Raw genomic sequence first — 17,786 nt, 5'->3', positions numbered from 1 at the left:
AGAGGGGATTCGGGGGACTGCAAATCTGGGACGGTAGTGAGTCATTATTAAAGCACTTAACTCTGGGAAACTAGGTGCAGGTCTGATATAAAGAGTCGGTTTGTTCAGCATTTTACTTCTATTATTTTACAGGAAAACACTTTCCACTGGAGAGTGTCCAAACCAGCATCTGGCACCTGGGAGAGTGAGCGTTTGGACACACTGCACATGAAATATAAATAAAATGTAGAGAATCGTTGGTGCGGCAGGCCTTGGTCAGGAGCCAGATATCACAGCTGCATTTTAAAGGGGCGTGGAAAGAGCAGATTTGCGATGGAAATGATTCCAAATCATAATTCCAGTGGGTGTCTGTTACCAGAAGAGGCCCAAGGAGACTCACTGGGCTTCCGGAAAAGAAGGGCCTGCTCAAAGCACTCTCTGCTTCTGTGGTTCAAAGGATCCACTTCAGGAGAATGTCCTTATTGGTATTTACCTGGTTATGTTCCATGAATGGACTGGCTATTCTGAAAATTACGATTGTTTTAAAATAGTTATTAAATAGTTCTAATGTCAACATGCCTGACATTGTCCGGAACATACGTATTACAGAGTTATCCTATCGGGAAATTGCATTCTAAGGTATGTTGACAAGGATGTATGTGTACAGATATTTACTGATACGCTGGTGAAATGAGAAAAACACTGGGAAGAGCCTCATTGTGTTATCACTGAGGATGATTCAGCCACTTTCATCATCAGGGATATAATCTGGCCATTGAAAAGAATTAAGGAGATTTCTCTGTACACTTATTAGTCTTGTTCTCTAGAGAACAGAAACAGAATAGATAGACAGACTTATTCCACGGAGGCTGAGAAGTCCCGAAACCCACCGTCAGCCGGCGGGAGGCCCAGGAGAGGCAGTGATAGTTCTGGTCCGAGCCTCAGGAGAGCTGACGGTGCACATTCCAGTCCGAGTCTGCATTCAGAGGCAGGAAGAGACCTGGGTCTCAGCTCAAAGACAAGCAGAGAGTGAATGCTTATTTCACGGCCACCTTCCTTTACTTTTTTTGTTCTATTCGGGCCTTCCTCCTGCTGGCTGCGGCCCGCCACACTGGGGAGTGAGGGCAACCTGCTTTTTACTCAGCCTGCCTGTTCACATGCTGCTCTCATCTAGACTAAGCGCCTCACAGACGTATCCAGGGCAACATTTAACCAAATGTCTGGGCACCCCGCGGCCCGGTCAAGCTGACACATTACAAGGCTCCCCCTTGTCAACGTGGCCCCTATGCTCATCTCTTCAAACCACACCTACTCTCCAGGGAACACAGGAAGGGGTCCAGTTCCACCGAACGGGACACGACTCTCCTGTGAACAACCAAAGATGCACTAACCCCATCAGCCAAAGAGGAGATAAAGTCCTCTCTTTGACGTCCTAGAACGTAAATACTATGATGTAAAGTCAATCATCTCATGTTACATGATAAGAGAATAAGGGAGAAGAAACAAAGATATTTGCCAAACACAAATATACACACACGTATTCGTAACAACATAAGGAGGAAATGCTTACGACGGTGATAGCTCTCATTTCTCTAACTGGTCATGTGATCATAGCTGGCAGTTACATCTGCCTTCTTCTGCTGCCCTTTCTGAATCCCCTGGCCTTCAGCAAGCACCTCAGCTGGTTGCAGTTCTTCACCTGGTGGAGTGACTCGAACCTTTATTTCTGAGGGGTCTGCACCATTACAGTCCCAGCTAGATTAGGTTGTTGTCATTTTCCGCTGATCTTAATCGCAGAGTGTGGTGACGAAGAGACCTCTTGCACTTCAGAATACTCTTTCTGACCCCCACTGTAGATTAGTAGTCCAGTTTCCCCTGGGAAGTCGGGATCAATCACCCGACCCAGCACAGCAGCTCCCTTCTTTGCCGGATAATTCAGAAGCTTGAGAAGCAGCTGGTCTTCACCCCCAGTGTGGCGGAGTCATTGCCACGCCTCCAGGTGGAAGCATTTTCCCTGTGGGACGAAGATATCGAGGCCAGCAGAACATAAGGCTGTGGGAACAAGGAGCAAACATTTTGCTAGTGGGTGTCTGAGGTGGCAGCGAGTGATGATACTCTCATTTCCACCCGTCGACTACTGGACTCATCACTGACATGGAACGTCTCTAAGATGTAGCCCAAGAGAGAGTAAAGTGCAGAATAGGTAGGCTGCACTAGGCCACCACTTATAAAATTTTTAAAAGATTTTATTTATGTATTTATTTATGTTTAGACAGGGAAAGGGAGGGAGGAATAGAGGAAGAGAAACATCAATGTGTATTTGCTTCTTGCACACCCGCTGCTGAGAACCTGGCCCACAACCCAGGCATGTGCCCTGACTGGGAACTGAACTGGAGACGCTTTGGGTCACAGCCCGTGCTCAATCCACTGAGCTACGCCAGCCAGGGCCACTTATAAATTTTTAAGTGGAGAAAAATACCTATGTATATACTCCCAAACATAATGTTTACATATGAATGAAATATATCTGGAAAGATATTTAAGAAACAGTAACAGATTGCATGGGGAAAGGAGCTGAAGGAAATAAATGCAAGAAAAATATGGAAGCTATAATTCTAGTCCAAGAAAAAAGTACTTTTCGAAATTTCAAAAAGAACTTATTGAAATGATCAGATACTATAAGTGGAAAAGGAATATTTAAAGTACACTGGGAAACTGCAAAATGAAAGAGAAAAATGTTGTACAAAAGCTCACCATCCATTATAACAAAACTGTAGTACAAAATGAACGTTTTGATGCTGAAAGCTGGCCAGGTCCCCATAGTTCAAAGAGTAATGAACAGAATTTGAATCAAATGAATTCAAATAAAAAGTTATATCTCATTTCATTGAGAGTTCCTTGTCAATGATTTCACCTGTAGATTAATGCTATTTTACAGTTTTCATATCTGTTGTATCTTTTCCTTTCTAAGAAGTTGGTCTTTTTGCCACAGATCTATTGATAAGGGAAATTGCTTGATCGAGAGGTAAGTGAAGCAAAATAGAGTGGGGACCCGACCAGGATCAGCACGAAGGAAGGTAAGGAAGAGTCTTGTCCTTCCTGGCGAGAGCAGGAGCCTGCCGCTTATCTTTCTGGCACCAACCGGGTATGTCATTTTTGGAAGTAACCATATTGCTCTTTTTATTCATTTTATCCCCCAGAAAAGCAACAGGTGTCTAGTTCTTGAAGCCTCCGCACTTTTTTCTGAGCCAGAAGTACCAAGTGCTGGAAAAGCATCATGCGTATTTCTGTTTGCCTCCAGTATCTTTTCAGATCAAATCTCAGGTTCATCCATGAGATTCATTATCCATGCAATCCTCTTGCAGACACAGCCAAAGCGTATGGTGCGTTTTCCAAGTCTGAAGTCGGTCCAAACTTTCCACCACACTGCCAGACTGTTTGCCGAATCTCCATCGACTTTTTGTAAGCAAAGCCAAAACAACAGCACGAGAGACTGTAAAGCAAATCTGGATTGCTTTGCGTGGGTGAGTCGATAAAACTTCCGAACGACGCTGCTGAGGGAGAGGCCCGACCCAGCCCACTGAGACCACCGGCCGAAGCAGGTGGGAGTCCAAGGGCCTGTCACGGGGGAGGGCAGCGCGTGGCGGCGCTGTTCTCACAGTGGCTATCACAAATCAAAGGCGAAATGAACGAAGACATAGCGGTAATAATCCCTAATAATTTACACTTCACTGAGGACAGGGCACACGTCAGAGAAACGACACGGAGCCACAAAGCCCAAACTCACCCGCCAGGCACTACAGAGCACCGATGATCGGGAATGGTTCTGAGCCGTCACTTTGAGATCCAAAAGAGATATCGAAAGCAGACAACTGAGAACTGAACTTGGACTGAAACCTATGTGTCTTCCTGGGTGCAAGTTGTAAAAGCAACACATTGAGTTTAGATTTTATCCTGGCACGGAGAAGAATTCTAAGCAGCGTGTGCTGGCGTTTCCATGCTGTGGATGGCTCAGGGAAGGGAAGATAGGAGGCATGAAGGCCCATGGGTTCTAATAAATGAAAAATGATTGCAGCCCAAACTGTGGCAGTGGCAACAAGTACTCGGTGGAAGGGTGGTTGGAAAGTTATCGAGAAGGTGTGTAGGGGATGCAGGAAGCAAGGCATCTAAGACTAATACAGTGCATGGAAGCATCATTCACCCAGATGGGAAACTCAGGAAGCACGGGTTTGAGGAGGGGAATAAGTTCTAATTTAAGTCCACCCAAACCCCACAGTCCCAGAACAGCTCACACCTGTGGATGGGCAGGAAGAGCCATGTGTCCTTAGGGAGCCTTCTAGTCTGCCTCCCAGATCTGCTCCCCTGACCTCAGGATAGGGAGGGGCTGATTTGGAGATCTGATTTTTTTTCCCTAACTGCTAACCTGATGAGTTCAGACTATTCCTTGCTTCTGAGTCCTCCTACTAGGGAATGAGGTGTCAGTCCTTTGCTCCCAGTTCACAAGCCCAGAGTGTTTCCTGCCAACCTTCGTAATGATGCTGCCTCCTGAGGCTTCAGGGAGCCCCCCCCATACCAAAGTGCCTTCTCCTAGGCAGGGGTGGGCGTTCTTCCCTAACACCCAGGTCGGCTTCAGCATCCTGCATCCTGGTTCTGCTCTCAATCCTACAGACTCTTCTTGTCCATATGAGGCAGCGACGCCTAAGCAGCGCATTGGATGCTGGGTTCTCATTATTCTGCCCCATCAGAGCCTATCTGGCAGTGGTCCCTACAGACTAACAGCTCTCTGGAGTGACAGGTGACTCAGCCAGCTGAAGAAATTATAACAACCTTTGCCTCATTGCATCTGAGAGATCAAGATGGATCATCAGTAGCTCTGCTGGAGCCATCTGAGAACGTTTGGCCAGGGTTCTCATTCTTGCTGCACTTGCTCAGACCTGCATGGTCTGATCTGGAAATAGGGCCTCAATATGGCTGCCAGCGTTCCTGTCCGACACAAAGGACATAGGCTTCATAAGTTGGACTAAGTGAACATCCTTGAATGGGTCATTCAACACATCTACCTTACCGCAGAAACAATGCTAGCCCTTTGTATGATGGCCCACTCCCCTGCAAAAAAACCTAGAATTACCTTCTGCAGAGAGGGTCCCTTTGTAGTACAGGCTTCCCCCACTAGGTGAGTGTTCTAGGAATTCATCTGTATCAGTGTGCTAGCTGTTGTGAGAGGCTGGGTTTGGCTTCAGTGAATTTTTTTTTGAAGACTCTTTCAATTTGCCCACTTCATGCTGGGTGATTTATGAGCGCACCTGCCCACACTGTGCTGAGTGTTGAGCAGTTTTTGACCCAAAACAGCATGAGCCTTGTGTCCCACCCTCCCTATTCACCGAAGCTAGCCACGAGTGACTTTTCTTGCTTCCCAGGATACAAAAAGTCCTTAAAGGGAAATGTTTTGCTGATGTAGAAGAAGTGAAACAAAAAACAGCAGAAGCACTAAAAGGCATCCAAATTGACAAATTCGAAAACTGTTCTGAACAGTGGAAAAAACGTCTGAGTGGGTGTATCGCCTCAAATGAAGAGTACTGAAGGTAACTCAAATTTAAACATGTAAGAATAAATACACAAGTTTTTATGAACAAATTTCAGGGTTTGGGGCTCGATTATGAGTGCTTTCATGTGGAAAAAAGTTAAAACAGAAAACACAGAACGCCACTCGCCCTGCCCGTGTTGTGGCCCCAGCAAGGCTACACCCCTGCTGCCCCACTCCTAGGAAAGTTCATTGTCAGTGCAGGGCACGTCCGGGCTTTCTCATTCAGCTATGCAAGTAATACCAGACACAGAAAGCTCTGGGTTGGGGGGAGGGGGTGAATGGGAAGCGGGATCGCCAATGCTTTTGTGCATAGAGGGAAAAGCAGAGAAGCAAGCCTGCCTCTATCCGGGCCTTCTACTGGGCAAACAGCCCCTGAGGCCGCCTAACCAATCATGTGTCAAGCCTGCTGTGCACTTGGCAGGACGTGGCCATCTGGGCTGCTGCTGGACCTGTGAAGCTGAGCGCCTTTCTTTGGAACTGAACAAAAGACCCGGGGGGAATCAGTGGCTTTTTTTTCACAACAAATTGGTCCAAAACCCTGGACACCAGCCCTTTGAGCAAGTGAGACTTGCTCTAAGGTTAGAGATGAAACCGGCAATGCGCCGCCTTTACCTTCTTCTTCGGCCCATGGCCACCCTATGGTGGGCCCCTAGCCCCATGAGGTACTCCCAGCTCACTAGCCAAACAGTTGTTCCCCATTTCAGCGAGGTCCCAAGTTGTGTGAACCTACTTCCAGTGACAGGTAACTGTAGGCAATGGCTACTATCCGTCTCCCTTGCTGCTGACCTAAGAGATGCTGTATAGGCATCTTTTGGGGGACATAGAACTGTCTAGGAGGGACCTCGGGGGAGAAAGAGACAAGTGGTATGGCAGTACACCCAGGTAGGGGCAGCCTCTGCCCAGGTGTGGTGCATGACCCATCATTCCTTCCTAGCCAGAACCCCAGCCAAACATGTGTGCAGGGCTTCTGCAACCACATGTGACAGGCAGTGCAAGGACTGGACCAACTTTGATTCCTAAACATCCTTAGATTTCACCTCTGGCCTATACTCCTCACATGGTGGAGGATGGTGATGCTGGTGGATATTGTCACCTTTTCAGAGTAGTTCAGCTCCTGCTCCAACCCAGCTACAGCCACAACTTATTAATATCTCCTCTCAGATGTTATATCTCCATTCTTAGCTCCTAGCTATACTCTGGCTTTGGAGGACATGGGTCAAGGCCCTTTAAATACAAAGTCACTTGCCAATGCTAATTAGATGCCACTAGTTACAGTAAATCAGTTGGCTACTCAGAGTAGCTATGGGACCGTATCTCCTACCAACAACGGGATTATTCAGACTACTCACCATTACTAAATTCATATACAACTCAAATGCACATAGGACACACCGCCCTTCTCAACCTGGACCTCCACATTCCATCCCACCCATGCTATTTCTTTTACTTCTGGGCTCCAGTGCCATACTGAGAGAACAGCAGGACAGCTGGGGTCTTGGGCACCCAAGGGAGATATGATCAGGCCCTCCTCCAGCTCAGCACCAGCTCATTTGCACCACTACCTGGAGTCCTTCAAGGGATGGGTCACCAACTCCGTGTGTGCAGACTCTTCCTACAACACTCCCTGTGAATCTAATTCATCTTTAAAATTCTTTTTTTTTTAATTTATTTATTTACCTTTAGAGGGGAAGGGGAGAGGGAGAGAAACATCAATGTATGGTTGCCTTTTGTGTGTCCCCTTCTGGGAGTTGGCCTGCAGGGAACTGGCCTGCAACCCAGGCATATGCCCTGACTGGGAATCGAACCACGATCCTCTGGTTCGCAGGCCTGTGCTCAATCCACTGAGCTACACCAGCCAGGGCTAATTCATCTTTAAATGTCCCTTGTTGCCCTGGCTGGTGGGCCTCAGTGGATTGAGCACTAGACTGTGAACCAAGAGGTTGCCGGTTCGATTCCCAGTCAGGGCACATGCCTGGGATGCGGGCCAGGTCCTCAGTAGGGGTGTGTGAGAGGCAACCACACATTGATGTTTCTCTCTCTTTCTCCCTCCCTTCCTGTCTCTAAAATAAATAAATAAATAAATAAATGTCCCTTGCTCTCTCTGACAACTGAGATGCTGCTCCAACCCTCTGTCCTTGTCAGAACAGACATGCCAGACGTGCTGGAATGGAGAACCAAATTGTAACATGAGACCTGCTGGACTCCCAATGATGCTGTGGCCAGATAAAGTCACTAGACTACTGGCAAAAGTTCTGTCCAGGGAAACAGACATGGGAAACCACTTCTTACTTCTAGAATATGCTTGAAGAGGTTCAAGTTTTCCATCAGGTGAAACTCATTCCACCTATTGAAGAAGATGGGTCAGGGAGAGAGATGCCAGATTAGTATCTGTGTCTGTAACTGTTCTCTCTCCACCTGCGACCTGGGCCAACAATGTTCCGTGAAAGGGCCCCTCCCGCATGCGCCATGGACATATGGAATTCCTGCATGTGCTTTCTTGGATCTCATGTGAACTCTGCTGTAAACCTTTAATTTTCTGACTGACTATTGCTCTCTAGCCAGTCCTATGGGTTAATTGTTTAGACCATTGATTTCTAAGGCCACCTTGCCTAAGATGTGCCTGAGGGCCTGACCCAGCTTATCTCTTGGGTCCACTTTGGCCCTTCAGACCTCAGCATGAATCAGAGCCCTGGGCCCCTCATTCATGGGAAGGAAAGGGTGTTTGTCTGCTTGTTGAGTTAGAAGTGCCTGTGGAAATTGCCTGGTTCTTGTGCTTATGAAAAAGGCCTAAGCTGGAGATAGAGATCTGGCAGTCACTAATGCATTAGAGGTGGTCGTAGAAGCCACAAGTGTGGGTGAGTTGCTCTGGTACAGTGAGCTTCATGAGACGAGAATAAAGGATGAAGCCTTGAGAGGCCCAAGACGAAAAGGGGGGGAAGGTCAGGTAGAGGTGCCTGCAAAGAAGAGTGAGCAACTGGAGAGCCTGTAGCAAAACTAGGAGAAAGAAGCTCCATTGAAACTGTGAAGAAACTTCAGAGAAGAAGGGAGGAGTCAGCAGTGTCAAATGCAGCTGAGAAGTCTTGTAAAATGAGGTCTGAATTAGATTCAACAAGTGTGAAGTCCTGGAAACCTTAGGACTAGCTCCTTCAGTTGTTGAAGCAAGAGTGGGTAAATTGTACGCTATGCTGGGCAGCACAGAGAATGCTGGAAACCAAAGAAGGATCTCTGCTTATGTTGATTGGCTATCCTCATTACCTTCTGTTTCCATTAGGTTTCTCTTAGCAGATACACCCCAATACATCGCTAGTCTGGATCCATACAAGAGTTTGAGTTCTATTTTAGTACCATAAAACTACAAAAGGTTTTTCTGGGTTCATATATAGTACTATCTCAGTTTACCTTCAGGTTCTGAGTTTACAAGCTGGTAAGCACTTTAATTGGTTCAACATAATATAAATTGGGCTCTTCACAGCAATTTTGGTCGTATCACAAATTCCATGGAAAACATCCAGCCGCAGTGAACAGCAGCCTCAGCCTTCCTTGCGCCCTCCATCTATCCAGTCACCTCCACTTCCTATCACCGTCCCTGTTTTTTCTTAACGCTTGGCTAGCTTCACTTGGCTAGCTTCACTCATCAAAGGTTTAATTATTGATCAAAACAATTACGCCATACATTTATAGCATGATTTCACGTTCATTTACAAAGTACCTTCCATTACATCTCACAATACCTGCAAGGTATAAACTGTAAGTGCAGTGGTGAAGCGCCTCCTGCCGGCGCCCCGGCGCGCTGCAGCTTCACGGGTGCGCGACCGCTTTGCTCCCGCCTGTCCAGAGCTACAAAGGACGAAGCGGGGCGAGCGCCAGCGCAAGGCTTCCTGGGAGATGTCTTGGGTGCACGAATCGGAACTACAAATCCCTATGGGCACCGCGCTGCAGCAGCCCCTAAGAGGGCGCGCTGGTGCATCTGAATCTCGTTTGTCACTGCCATGGGGAATGCTGCACGAACTTGATTCAATACCACACGAGGAGAACATAATAGTTCTGCCAGGTGCGCACGAATGGACTTGAGTTCTGCAACTTCCTCGGACTTGCTCGAGGTGACGAATCTGCCGTTGCGACACAGTGCTTGGGCACGCAAAGCCCGAACGTGAAGCTCGTGGAATCTGCGGCAGGAGGAAGGACGCCAGGGTTTCTTGGGCAACTGCAGTCATGGCGGCCCCTGCGCCCAATGCCGGCGGTTCCGAGGCTGAGGCGGCGCGTTCCGCCGAAGCCCAACTGCAGTACAGCCTTCTTCTCCAGTACATGGTGGGTGACAAGCGTCAGCCCCGGCTCCTGGAGCCTGGAAGCCTGGGCGGGATCCCGAGTCCGGCCAAGAGCGAGGAACAGAAAATGATCGAGAAGGCAATGGAAAGTTGCGCCTTCAAGGCAGCGCTGGCCTGTGTGGGAGGTGAGACAAGGCGAGGAGGCGCCCTTGGGAGGCTGAGGGTTTGGGTGGCAGCGGGGTCCTCTGCCAAGAGGACCACGCGCCCGGGACGCGAAGAGCCTAGGGCCTCGACCTTCACAGCACCCCCGCCTGGTTCAGTGACCTCCCTCGGCAACGCTCTCTAGACCCTCTGGGAATTGGCTCAGAGAATCGGTACGACGGGTCGGGGCCTGGACGTTATAAAATGGCTGGCTTCGTTCATTGTTCGTTCAGTCACTTTTAAATAACCATTTTTCAATAAATTTTTACCGAGTGCCGTCACGTACCAGGCGGTGGAGAGACTGGGTGAGGGACAAGAGGCTTGTTCTCGCGAAGCTAACATTCTTATATTTATATGTCGAAGAATGCTGAAGACATTGGGAACAGCAAGTGCAGAGGTCTGGCGGGAGCTGGCTTGAGGTTTGAAAACTGGCCATTGTGGCCAGTGGACTAAACAGCAGTTAGTCAACAAAGGGGACAGAAGTGTGGACTGGGCTTTTTAAAAAATAAACAAAACAAAAATCAAAACCTTTTGAGGATAAGAGAATGTACAGTGCCCCTCCTGTGTGCAGCGTGAAGAGATTGACCACATTTGTAGATGAGTTGAAATCTCATTGAGAATGACAGACAAATGAGTATAGCGAGAGTGTAGATGGGAAAGTACAGTGGGAAGAAAAACGGGAAAGCATTTTTTTGGTTTGGCTGGAAGGCCACAAGAGGTGGTGAGACAGGAGCTGTCTGGAAGGATTGAGAGGAGGGGTTGACAAGGAGGAAGAGAGATGTCATTTCAATCTGGGGTGGAGTGGTGGGGGATTTGGGCTTTAGGCCTGTAGGCATTAGGGCATGATTGATGGGTTTTTTAAGGAGAGTAGCAAGTGGTGATGGACATGACTCAGGATGGAGTGTGGTGAAGGAGAGAGAATTGTGGGTGGGGTGACAAGATAGGAAATTTGCTAGACTGAAGGTTCATGAGGTATTTACCGGGTCTTTGTACATACATAAGTGTTTGTTGAGATGGACGAGTCTTTGTAGTGCTCCAGGATGGGAGTGATAAAGACCCTAGACTCGATGATAGCTATGGACTTGAAGTTGCAGGGGTAAGCAAAGAAATGGAAATGCGGCTGAGGTTTGCAGCTGGAGTGACTGGAAGGAAGGAGCCATAAGCAAGAAAATGTGGAGAAGGTGCCCATGATTTCATTGAACATGCACAGTGGACTCTAGAACAACATGGCTTTGAACTATGTGAGTCCACCTGTGTGCAGATGCTTCTCAGTAAATACCTATCCCGTTTTCCATCCTCCTTACCCCACAGATGTAGTGGACTTCCTGTAGGCACTGGTCTACACCTTTTTATATAGGGAGCTTGAGCACCTGTGGACTTTGGTATTCATGGAGGGGCCTTGAACCAGTCCCCCACGGATAACAATGGACAACTAAGGGTAAAAATTTCATTTTTGAGGAACTTCATGCTGCAGATTTTCTAAGAGAGTCACATAATAAAGCAAAAATGTAATCTTCCCCTCATCCTAGAAATAAGAAGGGCATAAAATTTATCTTTAAATGATGACACTTGGACACTTAGCACCAGCATCCAAAATTAACAGAAACGGGAGTGGGGGAGAAGGCATTTACTATATATGTCAGATTTCTTTGGTTGGGGTTCTCCCCATGAGGTATTACAGAAGGTATTCCTTCTTTCATATTACCAAAATAGTGAAAGCCAGGAAAAAAATGCAAACCCAGTGGCTGCCGAAACTGAGGAGGTTGCTCTCGTCTTCTGTGCCAGTGTTCCCAGAAAAACTGCTGGGAGCATTGGCTGACAGTCTCCGTTTGTACTTGTTTCATAAAGAACAAGTGTAAACATTCCAGTTCCACATCTTGGTTACTAGTCTTCCACCTTATTGCTTTGGTGTTGCTAAGGTCGTGGTCTGCTTTTTGTTTTATTTTTTGAGTGGTCCTTAATTCTTGAGATCATCTGATGGTGAAGGTGCCTGGGGAGCCTGGTGCTACTCAGAACTGTACTGCTCAATGGCTGCAGCGGGGCTCCCAGATGGCCCTTCACCTCCTTGGTGTCTCTGCCATGTTTTGAAGGAGCATTAGGAGGATGGGGGTGATGCCGACAGTTGTAAGGCGCTGGTATCCCTGGTGAGCAGGTGCCTGGTTTGGACCATTGCTGTGTGTTCATTCTCTTCACCTTCAGCCTCTCCCACAGCTGGGGCAGGTCGTGGGTGAGGAGGTCCCTACGTACATTGGATGATAAGCTGGATTTTGTTCGTGAAGCTGTGCTCCCTCTGGGACTTCATCCTTCATCTCTCCAATCTCACCAGCCAGCATTCTGTTGGGATGGAGAAAGACCTGGGAGTGAAGGTCAAAGGTCTGTCCTGTGTGGTAGGCAGGAACCTGGCTGGTACTGAGGGCAGTACTGGGGCTGTGCAGCCGACTCCGCCTCCCAGAACTGCCCGTCAGTGGCAAGGGGGTCATATCTGTCACTGCTGCCACTCCTTCCTCTTCCTCTGCAGCGTTAATTACGGTGTGGTCCACGGCACCTGCCATAGTAGCCACATCTGTAACAGTGCAGGGCAGTGGCCTGCCCGCTCTCTTCTGCAGGAACTACACCTGGGCCACTCACATTGGTGCGTCAGCACCCTCCTCTCCTTCAACTGCATCCAGCTCGACAGTTTCTCCCTCCTGCACTGCGCAGATCTCTCTGTGGGTCATTCTTGATGGCAGTCTGATGTACAAACACACCTTTGGTGTCATTTCGATATATAAATCCATATTCATTTCTGATGTTGAACCATTTGACAGAACCAAGGACTTTGGTGGCAAGAATTTTTTTGTTCTTTGTTTTCGCCACTGGCGGCAGTCACATCCCCACTAGGGTTTCCTGCAAGGATGGTGGTGGTGCAGGGGCTCTCGGGCTCCATTGGAGCCTGTGGGAGGGCAGTGGTGGTGGTGGCCTCGCTGTGTGGCTCATGCTGCTTCCTTTGCTTTCACTCGGGCACCTCAGGGGTGGGTGGTTAGCGTGGCCAGAGGCAGGGCGGCCCAGCTGGCAGGCTGTGTGCTGGCTTTTGGGCTCCTCCCTACATCTTATGGGGACAACTAAGTTTTGGGGGAGTCAAAAGTTACGTGTGAATTTTTGACTGTGAGGTGCTTGGCACCCCTAACCCTTGCATTGTTCAAGGGTCAACTGTATTGACCTTGCAGTGATAAGAGGACATATGTATGGAAATGTCCAGCAGGCTCAGCAAGGTCAGATGTGGACAGCAGTGTGGCGTTTGCCATTTGCTAGCTTTGTGACTTTAGGGAAGTTACTTAACCTCTCTGAGCCTCAGTTGCTTCATCCATAGAAGAGAGAGGATAATAGTATCTACCTCACAGGATTATTGTGGAGGATAAATGAGGCTGTAACTATCAGGTGTCTGAGTAGTTACAGACAACTGGCACATGGCATTTACTAAATGACTGTTACGAATGTTACCATTGTTAAGGGAGCAATTTGCAGAGTTGGTGGTAGCTTAATCCAAGGGTGACTGGTGACATGTGAGAGTGTGGAAAGAGAACAGAGGGTTAAGGACTGAATCTTGAGGAAAACAGCATTCAAAAATGAAGTGAGGAAGAAATCCAAGAGGAGACAGAAGAAGCGGTCGGTGAGATAGATCCTGGGAATGTAACGTGGAAACGGGGCAGGTGGAGGGCTTGGGTGGCGAGGGGTGTGGGGGGCTCTCACCGGTGGCCACCCAGAAGGTGCTGTTTGCGTATGACCCCATTAGAGTAATTCAGAAAGCCTGTCAAAGAAATCTTCATCTCTGTTTGTTTTTAGGATTTGTCTTGGGCGGTGCATTTGGGGTGTTCACCGCCGGCATCGACACCAACGTGGGCTTTGACCCTAAGGACCCTTACCGCACTCCGACGGCAAGAGAAGTTCTTAAAGACATGGGGCAGCGAGGAATGTCCTACGCCAAAAATTTTGCCATTGTGGGCGCCATGTTTTCTTGCACTGAGTGCTTGGTAGAATCTGTGAGTGTCCCCACCCTCTGAGAAATCCTTGCCCACTGTCATCTTCTGAAGAGAAGTGCTCATCTCAATGTTATTAGAAAACAGATTGAAATGCCCGAGACTTTCTAGATTGGACTTCCATTAAACAGCCCCTAATGCAAATGTTTTGTGCATATGATTTGGGCTTGCACAACGCCTTCCTTCTTTGTGTAGGCCAACCAGAAGTTGGTTGATGATTTTAAGCACAGACTTACTGGGGAACTCGAGGAGAGATTTTGGTCACTTCTCAAACACTGCTCTGTTTCGGCGCTCCGGCACCACCAGTCGGAAGCACCATGAACACATTCAAATTTTACGAACTAGACTTTTTTTTTTTTTTTTAAGATTTTATTTATTTATCTTTAGAGGGGAAGGAGAGAGGGAGAGAAACATCAATGTATGGTTGCCTCTTGTGCATCCCCTGCTGGGAACTGGCCTGCAACCCAGGCATGAGCCCTGACTGGGAATTGAACTGCGATCGTCTGGTTTGCAGGCCTGCACTCAATCCACTGAACTACACCAGCCAGGGCCAAGCTAGACTTTTGAAAGAGAAAGAGATTAGGCTTCCCTGGGGAGGGACTACATTAGCCAGCGGGAAACCCTGTGCTTTTCCTATTAACCATCTTGTTTGGTTTGTTTCTTTGGCTCCGCCCTGCACCCCTGCCCCCACAGTACCGGGGAAGGTCCGACTGGAGGAACAGTGTCATCAGTGGCTGCATCACCGGAGGGGCCATCGGCTTCAGAGGTCAGTAAATGCCCCCGGGGTGGTTTTCCCTATGGCCTTGCTGCAGTTGACATTTCTGAACATAGGAGTGTTCCAGGGACAGCCCAAGGCGTATGTGGACAGTTGATATTCTTCCCTTCAGACAGATTAATCATGTTTGCTTATGTGCCCAACTCAATTCCGGAAGCTTCAGGGTTTCTTGTCTTGGTGCTGTCGACATTTTGGACCAGATAAATCTTTGCTGGGGGAGGGGAGCTTGTCCAGTATTTAAGGATGTTTATTTAGCAGCACCCCGGCCTCCACCCACTCAATGCCAGTTGTGAGAGCTGAGTGTCTCCAGACATTGCCAAACGTCCCCTGGGGGCAAAGTTGCTCCCAGGTGAGAACCACTGACAGGTCTAGATCTGTCTTAGAAAAAAGAACTGCCCCCATCCCCCATTGGAAACACGTTGACGCCCTCACAGTGGCCTCTCGAGTGTTAGGTGCAGGGTACTGTGGAAGCACAGCTAGGTCCCACTGAGCCCTGGAAAGCCCGTTCGTCCACACGTCGTGCCGAAATGTTAGCTCCATGCATTTTCATTATTTAGACATTTTTCTTAGTAATTTTGTGTATAAGTTACCACATTAATGCCTAAGGCCAAATGTAGGTATTCAAGAAATGTTATCAGCTGTGAACAACGAAGAAAGAAACCAGTTCCCTGCCACTTCTCCCTGTCAGCGGGCCCCTCGGGCGTGTGTTGCAGGGGTCAGTGACTCGACTTTCCTTAACAGTGTCCACTGCTGGCCACTTCCTCTGCTAGGCCTCCACTTACCCCAAGCAGAAAGCCTGTTTTCTTTCTCATTTGCTGAGAGACGAGATGGTTGGCTATCATTACAAACCTGCTTTTGCTCCTCAAACAGCCATTCATGATTTAGAGAGTAACTCTTCCGTCGGCCCTCCCGCTGCTTGGCTTTGTCGGGGCCTTGGGGAGCCCGCCCCCCCCAGGGCTGCTTTGATCGCCGTCCCAGGAATCCAGTCCATAAACAAGTCCAAGTGGCAGGCCATGTGCTTTCACTTGATTCTCAGGGCTGGTTTTCTTAATCAGTTTCCTGCCTGCGAGGGGCCATTTTCATGAGACTGGAAATAGTAATTCTTTGGAACAAGAAAAGTTAAGTGAAGGCACAGTGCAGCGGAAGCACACTGGATTAGGTCATGTGCACGGCCTGGCTGAAGTCCTGCAGGTCTCTGGTGGGCTGAGCGGCGGGGGACGCTCGAGCTGGTTTCTCTGTGTCTGTGGGTATGCAGGCTTTTTGTGAGTGCAGTCTGACCCAGCCTCTGTCACCACAGATCATGGCATTTCTGTTTGCTTTACAGCTGGCTTAAAGGCTGGGGTCTTTGGCTGCGGAGGCTTTGCTGCTTTCTCTGCTGCAATTGATTACTATCTGCGGTGAGTGACTGCCTCCCGGGAAGGACAGCCCAGCCCAGGGGCAGAGCTGCTCTGAGAGGGGCGTTTTCTGCACCACCCCGGGCACTTGCCTCCGAAGCTGAAGACACTGATTTTCCCTCCGGTGACTGATGTTGTGAGGGCACCGCCTGGCCACTGTCTGCCTCCAGCCTCTGAGCAGCCGTGCTCCCTGCTCCTGGACTCCAGCCAGGCCGTACGGGGGTGTGTTCGTGCCGGCCTCTCTCTTTCTGGAAGCTTAGGAGTCAATGGTTCACTTGTAAAAATTAAGCTTCACAAAGATTCAGTCCGACCACCCCGGCCCTCCCGTTGTTTGGTGCTGTGAGAGCAGAAGGGACGTCACACAGAGGCAGGAAGCCGCTCCACCTGGGACCACCACGCCGTCACCATCTCAGGGTCGGGGCCGGGCCAAGTGAACTTATGCCTTGTGGCCAATTATGTCATTTGGTTTAGTATTCTATCCTTGTTAAAAATATATATTTATATTACAGTTTAAATGGTTTATTTTTATAATTCCCTAAAATGGTGCCAGGTAGCCCAAAGACTAAACTTCCAAAGGAGAAAGGCTGAGAAGGCTCCTAAGGAGTATGGGGCTGTTGGACTCTCGGCTGGTGCAGTGGGGCTGCCTGCACAGGACTGACGCTGGCCAGGCAGGGCCTTCCGCCCAAGAAGCTGAGCCTAGGTCCTTCCTAGGAGGCGCTGCAATCCCTGCACAAGTCCTGCTGGCTTCGTCCAACAACCTTCCTGTGGGCTGACCTGGACCTCTCGCTGCTGTTAGGCTTTGAGCACTGGACTAGTCCCAGCTCAGGCCAGCACGTGATGGTCCGGCTGCCATCACCCTGACGGCTGAATGACAGCGGGCACTGGATAAAATCCAACGCTGCTGAGAGGCTGCTTGTCTCCACCCTCGATCTCTGGTGTGTGTTCTATTGTTATTATTTTAATAATTTATTTTTAGAGAGAAGGGACTGGAGGGAGGAGAAAAACAAGTATGTAGTTGCCTCTCACCGCCCCCCTCCCGCCCCCCCCCACTGTGGGCCTGCCCTGCAACCTAGGCATGTGCCCTGACTGGGAATCGAACCAGCAACCTTTTGGTTTGCTAGGCTGGCACTCAATCCACTGAGCCACACCAGCCAGGGCTGTGTTCTATTATTTTAATGTGGCACTTTTGACTTGAACTGTAGCCTTTTTCTGGGAACAGAAGCCTAATTGTGTACCATGGACAAAAAAAAATAGCCTTTTTAAAAAAATTGGGATTTGCCCTGGGTTCTGCTTTACACTGGTGCTTTGGTGACAAGATGAAGTTGATGAACCCGGACTTTTGCTCTGGGGACAGGCAGTCCTGGCCACCTTCAGCTGGGGGTTACATCTATTTCTACTGTGCAGTAACTCCTCCACCTCTTCTTTCTTTCTTCTTTGCCTGCTATCTTCTAGCCCACCCACCCCGTAACCAGATTTCAAAGATTGGGTTGAACATGCAGGCATCCTGAGTGTGTGTGTCGTGAGTGATAATGTCACACCCAGCTGGTGACACCTTCCCCCGGCCATGCCTGC

At 48.8% G+C, this 17,786-nt stretch overlaps 1 protein-coding gene across 1 annotated transcript; it reads left to right on the top strand.

Annotated features, from left to right (window-relative positions):
* The first annotated feature begins 9,605 nt into the window (after nt 1-9,605).
* On the top strand, nt 9,606-17,143 carry TIMM22 (translocase of inner mitochondrial membrane 22). Its single transcript, XM_037070110.1, has 4 exons — nt 9,606-10,013; nt 13,852-14,048; nt 14,739-14,811; nt 16,145-17,143. Exons 1-4 carry the CDS (start codon nt 9,776-9,778, stop codon nt 16,219-16,221), a joined length of 585 nt encoding a protein of 194 aa, XP_036926005.1. The 5' UTR covers nt 9,606-9,775; the 3' UTR covers nt 16,222-17,143.
* Nucleotides 17,144-17,786: the final 643 nt, after the last annotated feature.

Source organism: Sturnira hondurensis, unplaced genomic scaffold, assembly GCF_014824575.4.
Source record: "Sturnira hondurensis isolate 20B ecotype Veracruz unplaced genomic scaffold, ASM1482457v3 Scaffold0018728, whole genome shotgun sequence".
In the NCBI taxonomy this organism is placed as follows: Eukaryota; Metazoa; Chordata; class Mammalia; order Chiroptera; family Phyllostomidae; genus Sturnira; species Sturnira hondurensis.
The sequence above is the reverse complement of the archived record's forward strand: the minus strand, read 5'-3'. Positions and strand labels throughout refer to the sequence as shown.